Genomic DNA, 15,681 nt, shown 5'->3' with positions numbered 1-15,681 from the left:
GAAATTTTCTTAAATCCTAATTTTCTCCATGAGTGAAAAAAAAAAATTTCTACTACTGCCTCTGCAGAAAATATTAACTATTTTGACACCAGAGATTAATGCCCTTGAAATTATCATAAAATCATAAACCCCAAGCTGAGGTTTTATGTTGCAAAGGGAATGAGAGAGTTAATAATGAGGACAGATATGTTTTATGGGCACTAGAATTCTAATTTCGTAAAAGTAATGCTCATAATTCAACAGCATTTGCAAAAAAGCTACCTTGAGGAATGATTCAAGAACAGTAATTTCTATCAGCTGTCTCACCTACACCTGAAAAATTAACCAGCTCATAAAACCTATAACATAGTATGAGAATAAATGTAATTTTCCTTCTAATGTAAGAACAAACATTTTGTTTTAGCATCAGCTTTATGATTATTCAGCCTTTTATATAGTTTTGATCACCCTTAGAACAAACAATTCTAGGGATAAGAGTAACATGCACTACTTCTGCAGTCAGCAAATATGTCATATCCTAGTGATTCCTTTCAGGTAGATAAACTTTACATCTGTTTAGTTTGCCAAAGCTCCCCAGAAAACATTAACAATGAAATGGCTATTAAATCGTAGTAAATTAGCATGCAACAGTTAATGCAATAACATCTGGCAATAAAAAAGTAGTTAGTACGTGAGAGCAAAGTTAACACAGTTAGAAAGCAAACTAGCATATCCAGAAATTATGTGGAGACTTTTCTGGATGAAAACAGCTCTTCACACAGTTTTGTAAAGCTATAGTTTTTTCCTTCTAGTACTTTCTTTCTAGTCATGTCAGGATGTCCTGAGCCAGCCCAACCAATGAGAGTTTTAGGTCAGAGTTCAGTGACAGTTTATCCCATTAATATAAGATGTGTTTCTATCACTGTGCTGTACAGTCTCTGGCATAGGACCATATGTGAATTGGATCTGGATATCTCAGCTCATGTGAGGACACATTTTTACTGAGAGTCAGCAAGACAGCAGAATAGTTACAAGATAAATATTAAGGATCAGTTATGGTATTCTCTGAAGCTGCGTTTTCTGTCAAGGGCCAGAAATATACACTTGCTGCCAGCATGTGTTGATAAACCTGGAGAAGGTTTCTTAAAAATATGAGATAATGGAAGAGTATGCAATCAAAGCCTAGGGAGTAATTTTATATTGCTTTTCAACTTCTTAAGACAGGCATAAGCACTGTCAAAGTCTGTCTTCTGAGTTGAAATCTATAGATGTTAACTAAGGGACAAGGGGAAATATAATCATTCTGGATGCATTAGAGTTTAATTGGCATCTGATGTGATTTATGTCAAGATGAAGCTCTATTTCATTTTTACCACAAAGGCAGTGTAATGATTTTGATCAAGATTGAAAACCAACATTATTTCACTTGACATAACATCATTTCTTTGTTGATAGAGGTGAAGGAATATATTTTTTAACTATTGTTAGGTGATTGTTGTCAATTCCAGACTTCTCCAAAACTAATCCTAGGGGAACTCCCACCCAAAAGTCACTCAGGAGTCTTGCAGATGCCTGTGACTGCCAGCTGGAGGATTTGCTCCAAGCTTCAGAAAGCCAGCAGCATTTTTGGTGTGGGTAACTTTACTACTGTGCACCATTTCACTTAAAAATAGGATGTGAGAGCAATTTAGATCACATCAGCATCACTAGAGACCTTTCTGTTGATTTCAGCACTTAAACTGTGCAGATATTCATTTGCATACCAGAAGCTTCAAGCAATATAGCCCAGACTGTTACTGAAAATACAGTTTGACATGTAAGAAGGAATCAGTTTTAAAAATCTAGTTTGTAGGACATTCTGCAAAATGTCATGTACAATTAGTGACGGTTGAGTCAGAACAGGTTTGGAAGGATAGCTTAAAATATGTTACCTTCCTGTCCTTTACCTCCTTGTATCTTTGTTGTTCTAATTTTCAGTTCTCTCAGTTCTCCTAAACAGTTCTTTTCTCTGTGTTCCACCTACATGCTGAAGGTTTTATTTTCTAGTTCTTGCCTTGATTTATGGCCTGTGTTTATTCATCAGCTGTATCAGATTGTGAAATATTATTCACTATTTCAAGAATGTTGTGGCATTGGAAACTAGTCACTACTGTTATAAACTTGTATTGCAGTGATTCCTTTCTCCCAGAGCCTTGGTTTGGCAAAATTATCTCACTTGGCTTACACAATTCTGCTTACTAGTATTCCAGGTAGGCTTTTTGTGCTGGATACATGCACATTGATGGAGGGGAAAGCTGAAGAAGAATAGACTCGGGTAATTACTCACTACATAAAGTCTTGTCTGCCCAGCAAAGTGAGTTCTGTTTCCAGCTGGCACCTCTCAGACTGAGTCTCTGTGATACTTCTGCAAGGGAAACACTCAGCCCTCTGTCCTCTGGCATCCGTCGTTACCCAGCAAAGGCGATTGAAATGCTCTTGCTACCCCTTGTGGCAGTGATGCGACATGATTGCTCATCCCTGTGCTGGCCGCCTCCTGTTCCCGTCTCGAGGCTGTGTGTGTCACTGAACTTGGGAGATCAAAAGAAAATAAAACTGCTGCTCATTGGCATAAACTGCTTATCTTCCCCAAAGCAAACTGTAGGAACAGCTGTACCTGCGAATTTCCTGTTAGTGTGGAAACATTGGAGAAGGGAAAGACACGCTTGTAGAATACAATTAGAAAAACGTTTTTGTGGCATTGGTGGACATTTTGTAGGCAGAGTGCATCTTTCTCAACAGCAATACCTCAACATTAAGGAGATCTCACTTTTAACCCCTGTTTCTTCTGCTGCTAGTGAAGTGCAGAGGAATCTGCCTTTCTAGACTAGGACTATCTGAGTAGCTGCCTGCAAGAAGTATATTAATTGTGTCTGTCTCTGTATTTATTTAGTTGTTTATTTGAGTCACTGCTCTAAAGAACTGTGGTCATATGAAATCTTCCTTGTCCTTTCCCCTTCTTCTTTAGCCTGCACTTAGTACTCCTCATCTCTTCTTCCACTATTTGCCTTACAATTATTTTTGCCTTGTAATACTTACTTGTGTTAGTTACACTTTGCCAATGTTTTCCCAGGTGTTCCTGAAGCAAAAGTTACTTGGTTTAAGAACAAGGTGAAGCTGTCCTCTGCTCACCATCTGCAAAATGGGTTGCTGTTAATAGCAAATGTTTCTCTATCAGATCAGGGGTTATACTCCTGCAAGGCATCCAATCTTCACGGGGAAGTAACTGAAAGCTCCCAGCTGTTGGTTCTTGGTAAGTCCAGTGTATTTTGGTATTTTGGACTAGCAACAACAGTAATGTGGCTACTGGCACATCCAGATGGCAGAACTAATTGGTTGTTGTGGAAAGTGGAAATGGCATGCAGGCAGCCCTGTTCTAAAGGGAGCATCAATCTCTGTTTGTACTCTGGGCAGCATCAGCTGAAGCAAGGTGGTGGTAAAAGGAAAGTGGATAAGGAGAAAATGTCTAAAAACAGGAATCACACCTTCCAGTCCCAAGATACTCAGTTAAACTCTTTCAGACTTGCTAAGTAAGAAAAGCATTTATTAACCATTTCTTAAAGTGACTATCTTAAAATGAGAGTGATGGCACTTTTTCACTGTGAAGTGCTCTGTCTCCTCTGAGCAGTCTTTCCATTCAAGATTGTGTGATACTGACCCACTTCACAAAGGTCAGTAAAACCAGTTCACTTCTAAAAAGTACATCTCAAGTTCTGTGAACGGTGAATTTTACTTTTCCTGTGTTTTTAAACACCGGACAGAAAGCCCATCTGGGTGATTTGAAAGAGGGTGGCAGCTGTGAAATGTGAGTGGAAGTGGTACCTGGTGGGATCTGGAATTGTGGGTAAGGGAATTGTGGGAAAGACATTTCCTTTCCTAGTAACTCATCTTCTATAATTTCTGCCCGCCTGGCAGATGACTGATCCAGACAGATTTTCAGCACTTTAGAAGTGCATTTGTTGGTGATGTCTCAAATTTTGAAACCTATTCCCCACAACTGGGGCAACACCATTAGGGCATCCACTACAGCTCTCATCTTTCATAACTAGTGAGCTTCCAGAGGATGTATAACAGTGAGATTTTTGCAGACAATATTAAAATGAAGGTTCAAACTTTTCTCCTGCTAATCCAGACTGACTATAGCATCTCAGTCTAAAAAAATAATCTGGGAAAAAATCAGCTGAGTTTCAGCCTATAAATAAAGACTCCCAGATGATCTCTAAATCCTTTTCTGATCATTATAGATGGCTTAGCTTTTAAAGATGGCAAGTTACTGTGAGTTATGCAAGCTGCTTATGTTTGTAAGCAAATTACATTTTTAGCTCCTTGATGGAACAGAACAGTTCAGGCATCCTTGACCTGTACTCCTGGTGCTGAATGGCATCAGCAGTAGAAAACTTGCGTAATATGTGCCGTAATCTAATTGAAAGGGGATGAAGCCACTATTCATTTCAATCAAATATCACATCATTTTCATGACAAGAAGAATTGGGAATGCTAGGCATTACTTCAATTTTTAAAATAACATTGTGATTAGTAAACAACTAAATCCTGCAGTTCTCAGCAAAGACTGATCCTTTTGAGCTCTGAACTCTTAGTCCTTTGGAGTTCTGCCCAAGTATACCAGAGGATCTGGCAGTATTATAACCATATTTAATTAGGGCTTGATCCAGGTTGTAGCAGACACTAAAAGTTTTTCATTAATTGTCATGAACATGTGATTTGGCTTCTATGCTGTATACATTTGCTTTTTCTCCCAAGCTGCTGTATCTCCTAATACCATATAACTCTGTCATATATGAATAAGGGCTACCAGATTGCTGTGGTAACCTGCAAAGATTATTTCTTTAAGTTTGTGGTCACATTGATACAGATGTTATTTTAATAATTTCTCCAGCACCTTACCTAACACAAGGCAAAGATTTGCTTAATCTGCCCTTCTGAAATGGCAATGTTACAGCACAGTGAAAATTGCAGCAATATCTGGGGAGTTGGGGGGGGTGGGGGAAGAGGAGGACCAGGATCTGTATCCCAAGATGTTTTCTGCTATAGTGTTGCTCATTCTCCCAATCTGTTACCAGAGCCTCCACGACCTCTTCCTTACCTAGAAGACTTGACAGCAGTGCTTAGCAGTGCTGGGCCCAGCACCCATTCAGTGCTGACTTCTCCTTCAGGAACAAAACTGACTGTCAGTCCAGGGAGCTCTGCTCTCATAGGTAAGTCAAGTGCTTTAAGATTTTTAAATTTTAAAGTCGTTAGAGTTTATATTACAGTTACGCATCTGGTTAACCTTTACATTAAGGATTTGGTTATCTAGACATGGACACTGAGACAAAAGACATCGAATCAATAGTTTGTTGTGAGTCATAATCAATGCCAAATACTTTTTAGACCTCAGAAATTCATTTTTATAAAAGGTCCTTCAATTAGTTGAAAGCTGAATGCATGGTGCCACCCTTTATATATATATACAGCACCCTACAAGAAGCAGTTCCTGCCCTGGGGGGCTGGCAATTATTCAACACAAAGACATGGCAGATGGGAGTGCTACTTGATCTAAAAGAAGAGACGTTAGTGGTTCTGTTTTAATTTTTCTTTTATATTTGGGTAGTTGCTTTGCCATATGCCTGCTACTCATGTTGTATATCCTTCTTTAGAGCCTTTCCCACAGTTTTGCCTATCCCTCTCTACATGTTTTGACCTTGCATGCTCTCTGGTTTAAGTTGTTCATTTTATTTCTCTTTCTTATTTCACATAATCAGTGTTTGCATGAAGCCATATAAGGAATCATTCATCCTGAAGGAATGCTTTTCTTCTTTTCATCCTTTTTTGCCTTCCATATAGCTCTATCCTCTTTACACAGCAAGTTCTTCTTGTAAACTGTAAACTCCTCTAAACTCCTTTCAGATCTGTGGGTGTGATTTGTTTGCAAAGAGATTCTCATTATTTTCTAAATTTCAGGGTATATTTATTTTATTATGTCATTTCACAGGCTGCTTTGAAACTCTGTTAATTGTCAGGCTCAGATAGGCAAACAGCTTTCCTAACAAAAACATTACTGCATACCATGAAAACTTGTCAAGCTCTACAACTTCAGAGCTATCTTTTCTCCTTTTAGGGGTAGGGGTCTGAAACTTTTAGCAAGGGTTCTGCAGATGCAATGTCCTGAGTGTTAATACATCTCTACACTTTCCAAAACATTCTTTCCTCACATTTAACAGCAATTTTAAGATTTTATTTTCACAATGGAGACATTCTATTTATGCTTTTAGTTTTGTGGTTTCCTTTTCCAAGCATCTGCATATATCTGCATACATTTGCAATGGCTTTTAGTCTGCAGTTCTGGATTACATTTCTGCTTGCACAAAAACTGCATTGAAATAGTCCTCAGTGAGGAAAATGTTGTAGGTATTTATTAGCATTGAATAAATAATTTTGAATAAGGTTTTTTTATGTTCACTGATTTAAGACTGGGTCATACTCCTGTTTCATCCATTTCCTCTCAGATTTCCAAAAAGAGGACTTTAGGAGTTTCAGGCAGTTTTTATTATTTAAAAGAAGTAATTGAATGACAAAGGGTTTTCTGCACTGTCTGTATACAACCACGTCCAGATCAATCCCATTTGGCCATGTTGCTCTGTATCCTGCTGTTTCACTTCATGGGCAAGGAAATTCCGTGGACTGTAATTGCAAAATAGCAAACAAATTTAATTCTTGGGGCAGTTCTCTCAACTTCACTGGAGTTTTACTCGTTTGAATTTGAGCCTTGTTATTATTCAAACCTAGGAAAATCTTCTGTGATTTTTTTTTCTAACAAAACATTGGCATGGAATGGGCTATCCAGTCAATTAGAATATTGTCCATTGATTCTTTCCATTCTACTACCCACCCAATCAACTTTAATCCTGCTAAGTCTTTTATCATTTATTATGTCAAGGTGTTGGCTGTACATCCTCTGGATGTCCCATAGAAGAACTCTAAATTGCTATGTGTGAGATCCTTGTCTGTGATACTGTTAGGCACCAGTATCTCTTGGGACTCAAAAGGTACTCAGTTAGACATATTTTTGGAAATCTAGTCATATAAGGAATTGTTGAGTAGTGAAGGAAAACAGGATATGTGCAAAGGAACAGAGTGAAATGTGAAGAAAAGGAGTGATAAGTAAGCTCTGGGTGAACATTTTCTTTTACAGGAGTTAAAGACAACAAACGTGAAAAATTATGTTTGAAATCTGGATAAAGTCATGCATGGGTTTGCCAGAGTTTAAGAAAAATGGGAATCAAAACTTCATTAACCAATGACCAGTTTACTGGTTTCATGCCTTGGGGGGGTTAAAAAAAATGCAAACAGCAAATATTAATACAGCAATGGAAGTCCATAGCAGAGAAGAACTTGTTTGGAAATTAACATCTGTATCAAATATTAAAAAAAAATTATAAACTGAGTAGCAAGGAGATAAATAGAACTTCTGGATTATTATACATGCTATACACTGTCTTTTACAAAGTGTATTTGTGCAGTGCTTCCACCACAATTTCAACCATGTAAAATTATTAACTTGCTGTCTGGAATAACCTCCTATGGGTTTTTTCTACTTAAATTTCAGGGTGTTGCAGAAGATAGAGATCAGTATCATAACACACAGATATCTGGTCTGGAGGTTTTCCTTCTCATTGCAAGGGTCATTGAGAAGTCATTTATGTGCCTTCACAATAAAAGCAGAGGAAACTACCTGTTAAAAGACCCATGCCTTGCCCAACAGAATCAGCAACATTTTTATCTTATGTACTTTTGCTTCGAAAGTTTTGAGATTCCAGACAGCTTTCTAGGCCCAACTCATCATCCAGTTGAAAAGTATGATGTAGATGGTGGCTTGCTTAGATAGATGCTTGCCCTGCTCCTTCACAAATGTTGAAAATATGTGCAGAGTACACAGTCCTCCCTAGTCCTCACATTCATTGTCAGATTGTGTAGCAGACACTTGTCTATTATCTACAGATCACACAACTGAAGGACAGGATTATCTCCAAAGCAGAGCTAGAACACCCATGAGTTTGGAAATATTTCTGGGTTTTATGGTATTGCAATTATGCAATCACTGACGAGCCACAGACTGTCATGCACATTCTGATGTTCTTGGTTCATGGCAAACACACAAAAAGACTTTACATTATGTGTAAGATAAAACACATTTGATTTCTGAAGTGAAACAAATTTACATTTCTCTGGAAAGTTTTCACATTAGATCTTGATCTTACTCTTATTAATGTTTCTGTCTTTGGGACTTTTCAAATTTTGATTATATTTGTCCTGAATGTTGGTGATGAAAATATTACAAGGAACACTACTCTTTTCACAGAAAATGTATTTTGTTGGTCACCTGAAAATAATTCTTTGGGTTTTAAAAATATTCATGACCATTTGACCTCTGTCAATTCTGATTACTTCATGATGTTATCTTTTGGAATTATAGAAACATCCTAAGCTCGTATATTTTCAGTAGTTTATCAATGCTACAAGTATCAATGATTTTTTTTTTTTTTTTTACACAAGTCCTTGGACACATTTCCATGAGTCTTCATCTTTGTTAATATTAATATTGGCAGAAATCAAGGTTATAGGATCCAGTGTTCCTGACTTCTAACACTCCTGCAGAAAAAGTTTTAGGTCAAGAATATTTGTTTTCCTTTGGGTTCAAGCTTGTTATTTCCTGTATTTGAATATAATTCAGTGGGAAATTGAGGATCGTACAAATCCTCATGGAGATTCACTGCAACTTCTTGTATATATTGTATTATTATTGGAGGCTAAGAATTAGCAGACTTGGCAAAAGACACAAAATATGATTTTAAAATATGTCCTTGTTTCAGCACTGAACAATACTGAATGTGTTGTAATTGTGTTGTGTAGTGAAAGATGAAGCTTTAATAACTTTGACATCTATACATTAGTTATATTTAAGTGAGAGTTTTTGCAGGAACATTGGAAGAAATTTCAGAAACGAATACTTCTAGGAATATGAACATGGAGTACTCCCTGTATAATTTCAGACTGAAGTAAAGAGGGCAGAAGGAAAATGGTATTTTTGGGAATCTGATAATATGAATAAATGGAGAAAAGCCTAGGCAATTATTTGAAGTCTGGTTCCCATCCCTCCTTACTTGTAAGGGATACTGAAAAGTACAGTGAAGTTAGATCACAAACTGTATTTTTCTATTACCAGAAAAGTACAGTCAAATGTAAAAAAAAAAAATACTGCTGCACCGTATTTATTGTGTTCTCCTTGATTACTTCTGTATTTACTCACTTCACAAATTAGAACATGATTTAACTATCAGCACTGCAAACATAGTCCTAAAAAGCAGGTTTCTTTCTGCTTTCGTTACCCCAAATGACCATAGAATTAGAGCAGCATTGCTGCCAATTTCACTGCTGCTTCAGAGAATGACCAGCTGCACAACGAAGTCCTGTTCTTCAAATATCTATATTTGAAATTCAGTTATTTTTATCACATAGTGATAACTTTTTCACTTAAAAGGTACAAAGGATTTCTCTGTACCAAATTTACTGTATTTCATTCTCATTTTTCTTTTACTAGCAGTAGCATATCTGATTCATTTTCCAGTAGAATTGCTTAGGTTCCTGGAAGACCACCCAGAAAGCAGAATCAAAAAAGAGTCACCTTGCTTGCAATGGCCAGCCTTCTGAGTTTGAATAAATTACTTTTTTAAAAGGTTCAAGTGCCTTGAAGCCAAAACCCGAAGTTCAGGGTAGGGGTCAGGTTTTTTTATTATTTTAGAGGGGATCTCCTCAAGCCTCTGACTAGTTAGTACTCGCCAGTAGGTTTAAGGGTTATCTAGACATGACAGCAGAGAGAAAAATTTATCTAGAGTTTTTTGCATGTTCTTGGGTGCATTATAGTGAGCCAAATGTACAGCTGACTGCTTTAGGAGAAGAACCAGATCAGATAGGCTAATGTCAGGATCAAACTCTTTCAAGCAGAGCCAGACAAGTTAATGCTGCAATTGCCTGCTAAGTACTGTGCCATAACATCTGGCTCCCATAGCACTGACACTTGTTCAAAAATCAGTGTGAAAAGCAATAAACTATCCTAATGAACACAACTTATCTCATCAGTACAAATTTCTTCAGTGTTTACTGATATACTCAAGAGCAAGGGTATATCTTCTGGAAAGTATGTTTTCTTGCAACTCCCCTTTGCTCTTCCCATCTCTACCATGAGCCTGTTTTTAATTTTCCTGTATTTGGGGATTATTGCTGTATTAAAATCTGAAGCAGAAATGCAAAATAATTTGCAATCTGCACAAAGCTAGCAAAAAGAAAATTTGTGAGTAATTACAACTAAACTGGTATCTGTGCTCCCCTTAAGGAAGAAGACAGCTGCAGAAGCTGTGCATTAGGATTCAGATAAAATCATGAATATTTGAGAAGTTATTTTGCTCCATATCTTTTTTTTCTCATTCTCTGTAATAAATTGGTCATCATCTTTGAAAATAAGTTCTAAGAATATTTTTTAGCAACTTTATTTGATATTAACATTATGTCTAGTGTGATGAGGATAAAGTATCAGGTACATTCATGGAATAGCCTGTCCTTTTAATTGTGTTATCTGTGTCTTTCAATATTTTCTCAGTGAAAAGTCTGCTTTGTCACTGTATGTGTGAGAATTTCCAGGTAGGTACATGACCTTTCTGTAAAGACTAGAATTAAAATTAAGATCAAGAATGTGCCATTATCTTTGCTTTTAATTGCCTGATCACATACTATCACATTAATTACATCCTAAATATTGTAAAAAGTTCATAGAGTGTTCCATCATCTTCCTTCTACACCAGACTACAGCAGACTATGTCAGACTACACTGTAGGATTGCATTGAAATGTGTGGCTTTTCTTTTGCAAATACACACTGCATACATTTTGGGTTAAAAATTACGTGATGATACCTCTGAATGGTTGAACATTTTGGCTACATTAAAACAGTATTTGTTTTTCATGCAATCAGACACTAGTCCAGCCACTGCCAAGCTCTGTACACAGGGTCAAAAGAGTGTTGTCCTCCAGGCAATCTGCTGCTTTGAGTTTTTTCCTGACTGCTATTTTGTGCCATGAATGATATAATCTGACAACCACTGATCTATAGTAGTGGTCAGAAATGCTTCCATATAAAATAATATCACTGGCCTTTGGGGCAATATATGCTGAATTTTGAGTTTGTTGTAAGAGTTGCAGCTCTTGAACTTTTGTCTCTAAGCTTTACCCAAATAATTGACCCAGATTTTTTTCTAATGAAAGTAATGCAGATTTCCACTGAGAAACATCATTGTGGCTAAATAGAAGTATTAGACTTGCTGAGGGTATCCTGATATGGAGACCTCCTATTCTGCTAGCTTCCTTTTCATAAAAGATCTTTTAGACTTGCAAAATTGAGAATTCTTCTGAAGTGTTAAGGGAGTTTGAAACACTGGGGGATTTCCAACATGTTGACTAAAGGACTTCTCAATTACAAGTTTTGAAGCAACCTCTCACTCTATGATAATGCTCACATCTCTCAGAAGGACAGAAGTTACAGCCTCTTTGGAGCAGCATCACTGCCTTTCCCAAACTGTCTGCTCTCTACCTCCTCTGCTCTGATTTCTTTATTTTCCAAGTGCCACCTGAGATGCTGTTTCAAAATGTAGCAAGTTTATATTGGGTTATGACATAAAGAAAAACTTTTTTATTTCAGTGCAGCAGCACTGACATTTGCAACTTGATAATTGCATTATGTTCCAGCTCTTGCTCTGTCTTTTGTTGAACTCCTTGTGCTGTACTGTTGTTCAGTGCTTGTTCCACGAGTCTCATCTGACTGCCATTTTTCTCCCATAAATGGACAGTTAACCTGGAGCTGTGGCAGTGGTGGGTTAGAAGTTTACAGTTTAACTCCTTTTCTGTTTTTGTCATGAATTTAGTAAACCTATCAAAGTTACCTTAGGTGGTCATTTAAATATGCTGTATCCATTACTGTAGGGTTTGACTTTTGATTTGCCATTGCAGATTGTATTCAGAACAGTCCTTATTAATACGTGATTCTCAGTGTGTAGGATTTCTGTTGTCAGACTGTTTTAGGAAACAGTATTAACTACCAGAGCTTGAAAATTCCCTTGCTTTTTAATGGCCCCACCATGTGTCTGTGTATTTGGGAACATTTTTTACAACCACTGTGGGGCTGGGAATGAGCCTGACTCAATTTTTGTTGAATACTATGTATATTTGCAATGCTATGTAAGTGATGTCTCATAACGACAACATGTGTGGCATGTGTTACATTGGGTAACCAGTTGAGGTGTTTTGAGAACTGTTAAAAACCATGTCATACGTTTAGTATAGTATGTTTCAACTGCACCTTTGGAGCCATAAATAGTTATTTAAAATGCCTTCTTTTTTTCTTTTTCTTTTTTCAAGTGCTACTGTTATTAACTCAATTGGCTTATTTCAAGGATTCCTAAATATATGGTTTTCCTTGTCTAGCATAAATTCATGTTATTTGCATTGCCTTAAAAATATAAGTAAAAGTTGAATTTATAAAAATATTAATTCTTTGGTTTGTTTTGGGTTGTTTTTTTTTTTGATTCCATTGCTTTTTATAAATTTTATTTCATTCAGTGTGTGAAAGCAATGAGAAACAATTTTCATAATAGCAAACAGTTGTGTCTGTCACTTTATAGTATATTGAAAGATCTTTTCCCATTAGAAAAATTACAAAGACATGCCTCTTAGTTTTGCCTCTTCAGCAAAACAGGTATTACACACATGTGACTTTCAAACATGATCTTACCTACCTCCAGCTGGTTTAAAAGTTGAATACATCCTGTCAATTTTTATCCTTATGTTACATACAAGGTGGAATTGAATTTTAACTCCGTTCCATTTAACGTGCATTTATCATTTCAGTCAGCTAAGGAGAAAATTAGCCCTGAGAGGAAAATGGGGAACTGTTTCTCACTACCAGTAATCACCTACACAGTGTGAACACAGTAGCACAGTCTCAGCCACATCATAGTAGTTCAGCACCAAACTTGTTCTATTCAGATTGATATGTGGCTTCTCCACAGTTTGTTCAAAGCATTTTGTTCCTCGCTTCATCCTTTATCTGATTTCTGTTCTGAAAGCATACTTTTTTTCTTAAATGTAGAGTTTAGAGTGGAAATACTGTCAAGTTTCAAGTCTTGTAGCAGCATTACATTTATTATTTTAATACCATTTATTGTGGTCCACAACTGATTTCTGTTAGAGGTCAGTAAAATAACAGAAATACAAAATCAAATAAACTACCAGATTTTGGCCTGAAGTCTTCACTCAGATTCCATCTTTAATAAATATTAGAAACATTTCCTGGGGCTAATCATCCTGTCAACAGTAAATTAGAGTGTTATTTGTTAGACAAATATGAAGACTTGAAAATAATCTATATTTTAAGAATAGATACCTATTTTAAAGGCAGTGCTGGTTTGGTTTTTTTAAATTTACATTTTCAAATGTATTTAGCACTTGCAAAATTCACTTGACATTTTTATATTTTTATTTTATATTTTTTTATATTTATATATCTTTATTTCTACTTTTATATATTTCAAATGTATTTAGCACTTGCAAAATTCACTTCACATTTTTATATTTATTTTTTTTTATTTTTATATATCTTTATTTCAACTTTTATATGGTTTTATATATTATTTATATTTATTTTATATTTTATTTTATATTTTTATTCACTTGATGTTTTCTGTGCTGCCAAAAAGAAAAGGGATCCTAATATCAACGGCCTTTGCATTTGTTTTTATCAGGTCTGAAAGTGCAAAAGTGGTGTATGTTTTGTATTTTCTTCTCCTAGTCTTAGCATGTTAGCCCAGAGCCTTTCTGCAGCTACAGTCATTCAGAAACTGTTGCAAAGTGTAATGGGGAATTTGGTGGTGCAAAGGTAAATTTATCCTGGAGTGTGCATTTATTCTTTCCTCTCGAGAAACTGCTGGAGTTGTTGTGGAACATCAGTCTTCCCTTTCAAAATATGCCCTCGTTATCCTTGTTAACATTTTCCCTACTAGAAGATGTCATTTTTATTAGATTTTTGTTTCTATCTCCAGCTTTTGCACATCAGTAGTTCATCCTGGCTTTGAATGAATTCAGAGTCCCAGTAATCTTTGGAAGGGAGGATGAAGGCAGTATTTTCTTTCTCTGCTTAAGGACTGAAGTATTTTCTTTCTCTGCTTAAGACTGAAGGAGAAAGGCCCTCTCATGCCAGAGCTTTGAATGCTCCAAACAGTCCCAGAAGTGTGTTCCCTGATCATCTTCCCAAGGGTTCCAACACCTGAAAGTTCTGCAATAGCTGTGGTGTCTGGAAACAAAAACAGCTATTCCTTCTTAGGCATTATATGGATGGGGTTTGAGCTTTGAAAGGATAAAACAGTCAATGTCCATAGGGATTGGGGAAATAAAAAGTATTAGTAATCTGCATTAAATTATATTAAAATTGTTCCTGGACGATAAGGAGATATTGATGGAACATGAGATTTTATTGTACTCTATCTCTCACTTACTATGCATAAAATATTATCCCACAGCCTATGAATCCATACACATGGAAAATATATAGTAGATGTCACTTGTGAAATGTGAGAAATAGGTATTAGTAAAGTTTTACTGTTAAGTAGTAATCACTCGCTGGTAGTGCATATCTAGGCAATAGCTTTGGAGAGTTTTCCCCCAAACTATTGATTACTGGCTGTTCCTTTAGCTAATATTTTATATATACATTTTAGAAGCAGAAATACTATGTTAGACTAGTAAAATAGTCAGTACTAAGGAGACAGTATTGTGTTTCCTAACCATATTTTTTTAAAAGACAAACAGCATGAACCGGGACCATCTGCATGCTGAATTCAGGTTCATCCCATCTGTGTGTAGCATCAAGCTGACCTTTCTGCTTTCTGCATTTACGCTCTGCAAACTCTTGCAAATGCAAACAATAAAACTGGGCTCACTACATGCCTGTTTTAATTTCTGTGGCTATATGCTGACCTGTGGAAATCACTACACTAATCTTAAAGGACAAGTAAACTACAAAAATGGAATAATCTAGGCAAAAGCCATATAGCCACTTTTTAAGTTTGTCCATTTCCTCTATATTCCTTTGTCTTTCATTGTTTTTACTTAGGCAACTTTTAAACTATAAGGCTAAAACCTTTCATGTCACTCATTTACTTGAGAATGAGTATCTTGGAAAATGCATGAGTTATTTTTCAGCACAGAAGTGGGAAAAAATGAAACAGCAGGAGTAGAGAGCTTACAAAATTAAGGGTAAGAGAATAAGCAGCAGAGAATGCTGTGTCTTTCTTGTCAGGAAGGGAGTGCTGGGTAGAGATAACTGCCAAGGATGAAACTGCATTAGATCTTGCCAAAGAAATTAAAACAAACAGCAGACTCTTCACCCTTATAAATAAAAGTTAAAAAAGGGAAGAGGTGAAACCACTGGGGTCAGTTTCTGTCCTTCTGCTTTTTTATTCCCCCTTTTCCTTATTTTTAAACATTTGTTTGCATTTTTTACTAGTTCATTTCCAGTACAACTTTGTCATCGTGACTGCAGAGTCTACTGTGCATGTGTGTCTTT

General features: G+C 36.4%; 1 protein-coding gene across 4 annotated transcripts in view; it reads left to right on the top strand.

The window, feature by feature from the left end:
- The window catches only part of ADAMTSL1 (ADAMTS like 1), a 389,415-nt gene that overhangs the window by 360,282 nt on the left and 13,452 nt on the right, over positions 1 to 15,681 (top strand). For all 4 annotated transcript variants that reach the window (XM_039729898.1, XM_039729897.1, XM_039729899.1 and 1 more), the window contains 2 exons: positions 3,089 to 3,268; positions 5,097 to 5,231. In XM_039729898.1, coding sequence (XP_039585832.1) covers positions 3,089 to 3,268; positions 5,097 to 5,231 — 315 coding nt within the window. The remainder of the gene's footprint in view (positions 1 to 3,088; positions 3,269 to 5,096; positions 5,232 to 15,681) is intronic.

Source organism: Passer montanus, unplaced genomic scaffold, assembly GCF_014805655.1.
Source record: "Passer montanus isolate IOZ18808 unplaced genomic scaffold, ASM1480565v1 scaffold7, whole genome shotgun sequence".
Taxonomy (NCBI): Eukaryota; Metazoa; Chordata; class Aves; order Passeriformes; family Passeridae; genus Passer; species Passer montanus.
Note: the sequence above shows the minus strand (reverse complement) of the source record. Positions and strands in the feature narration are given on the sequence as shown.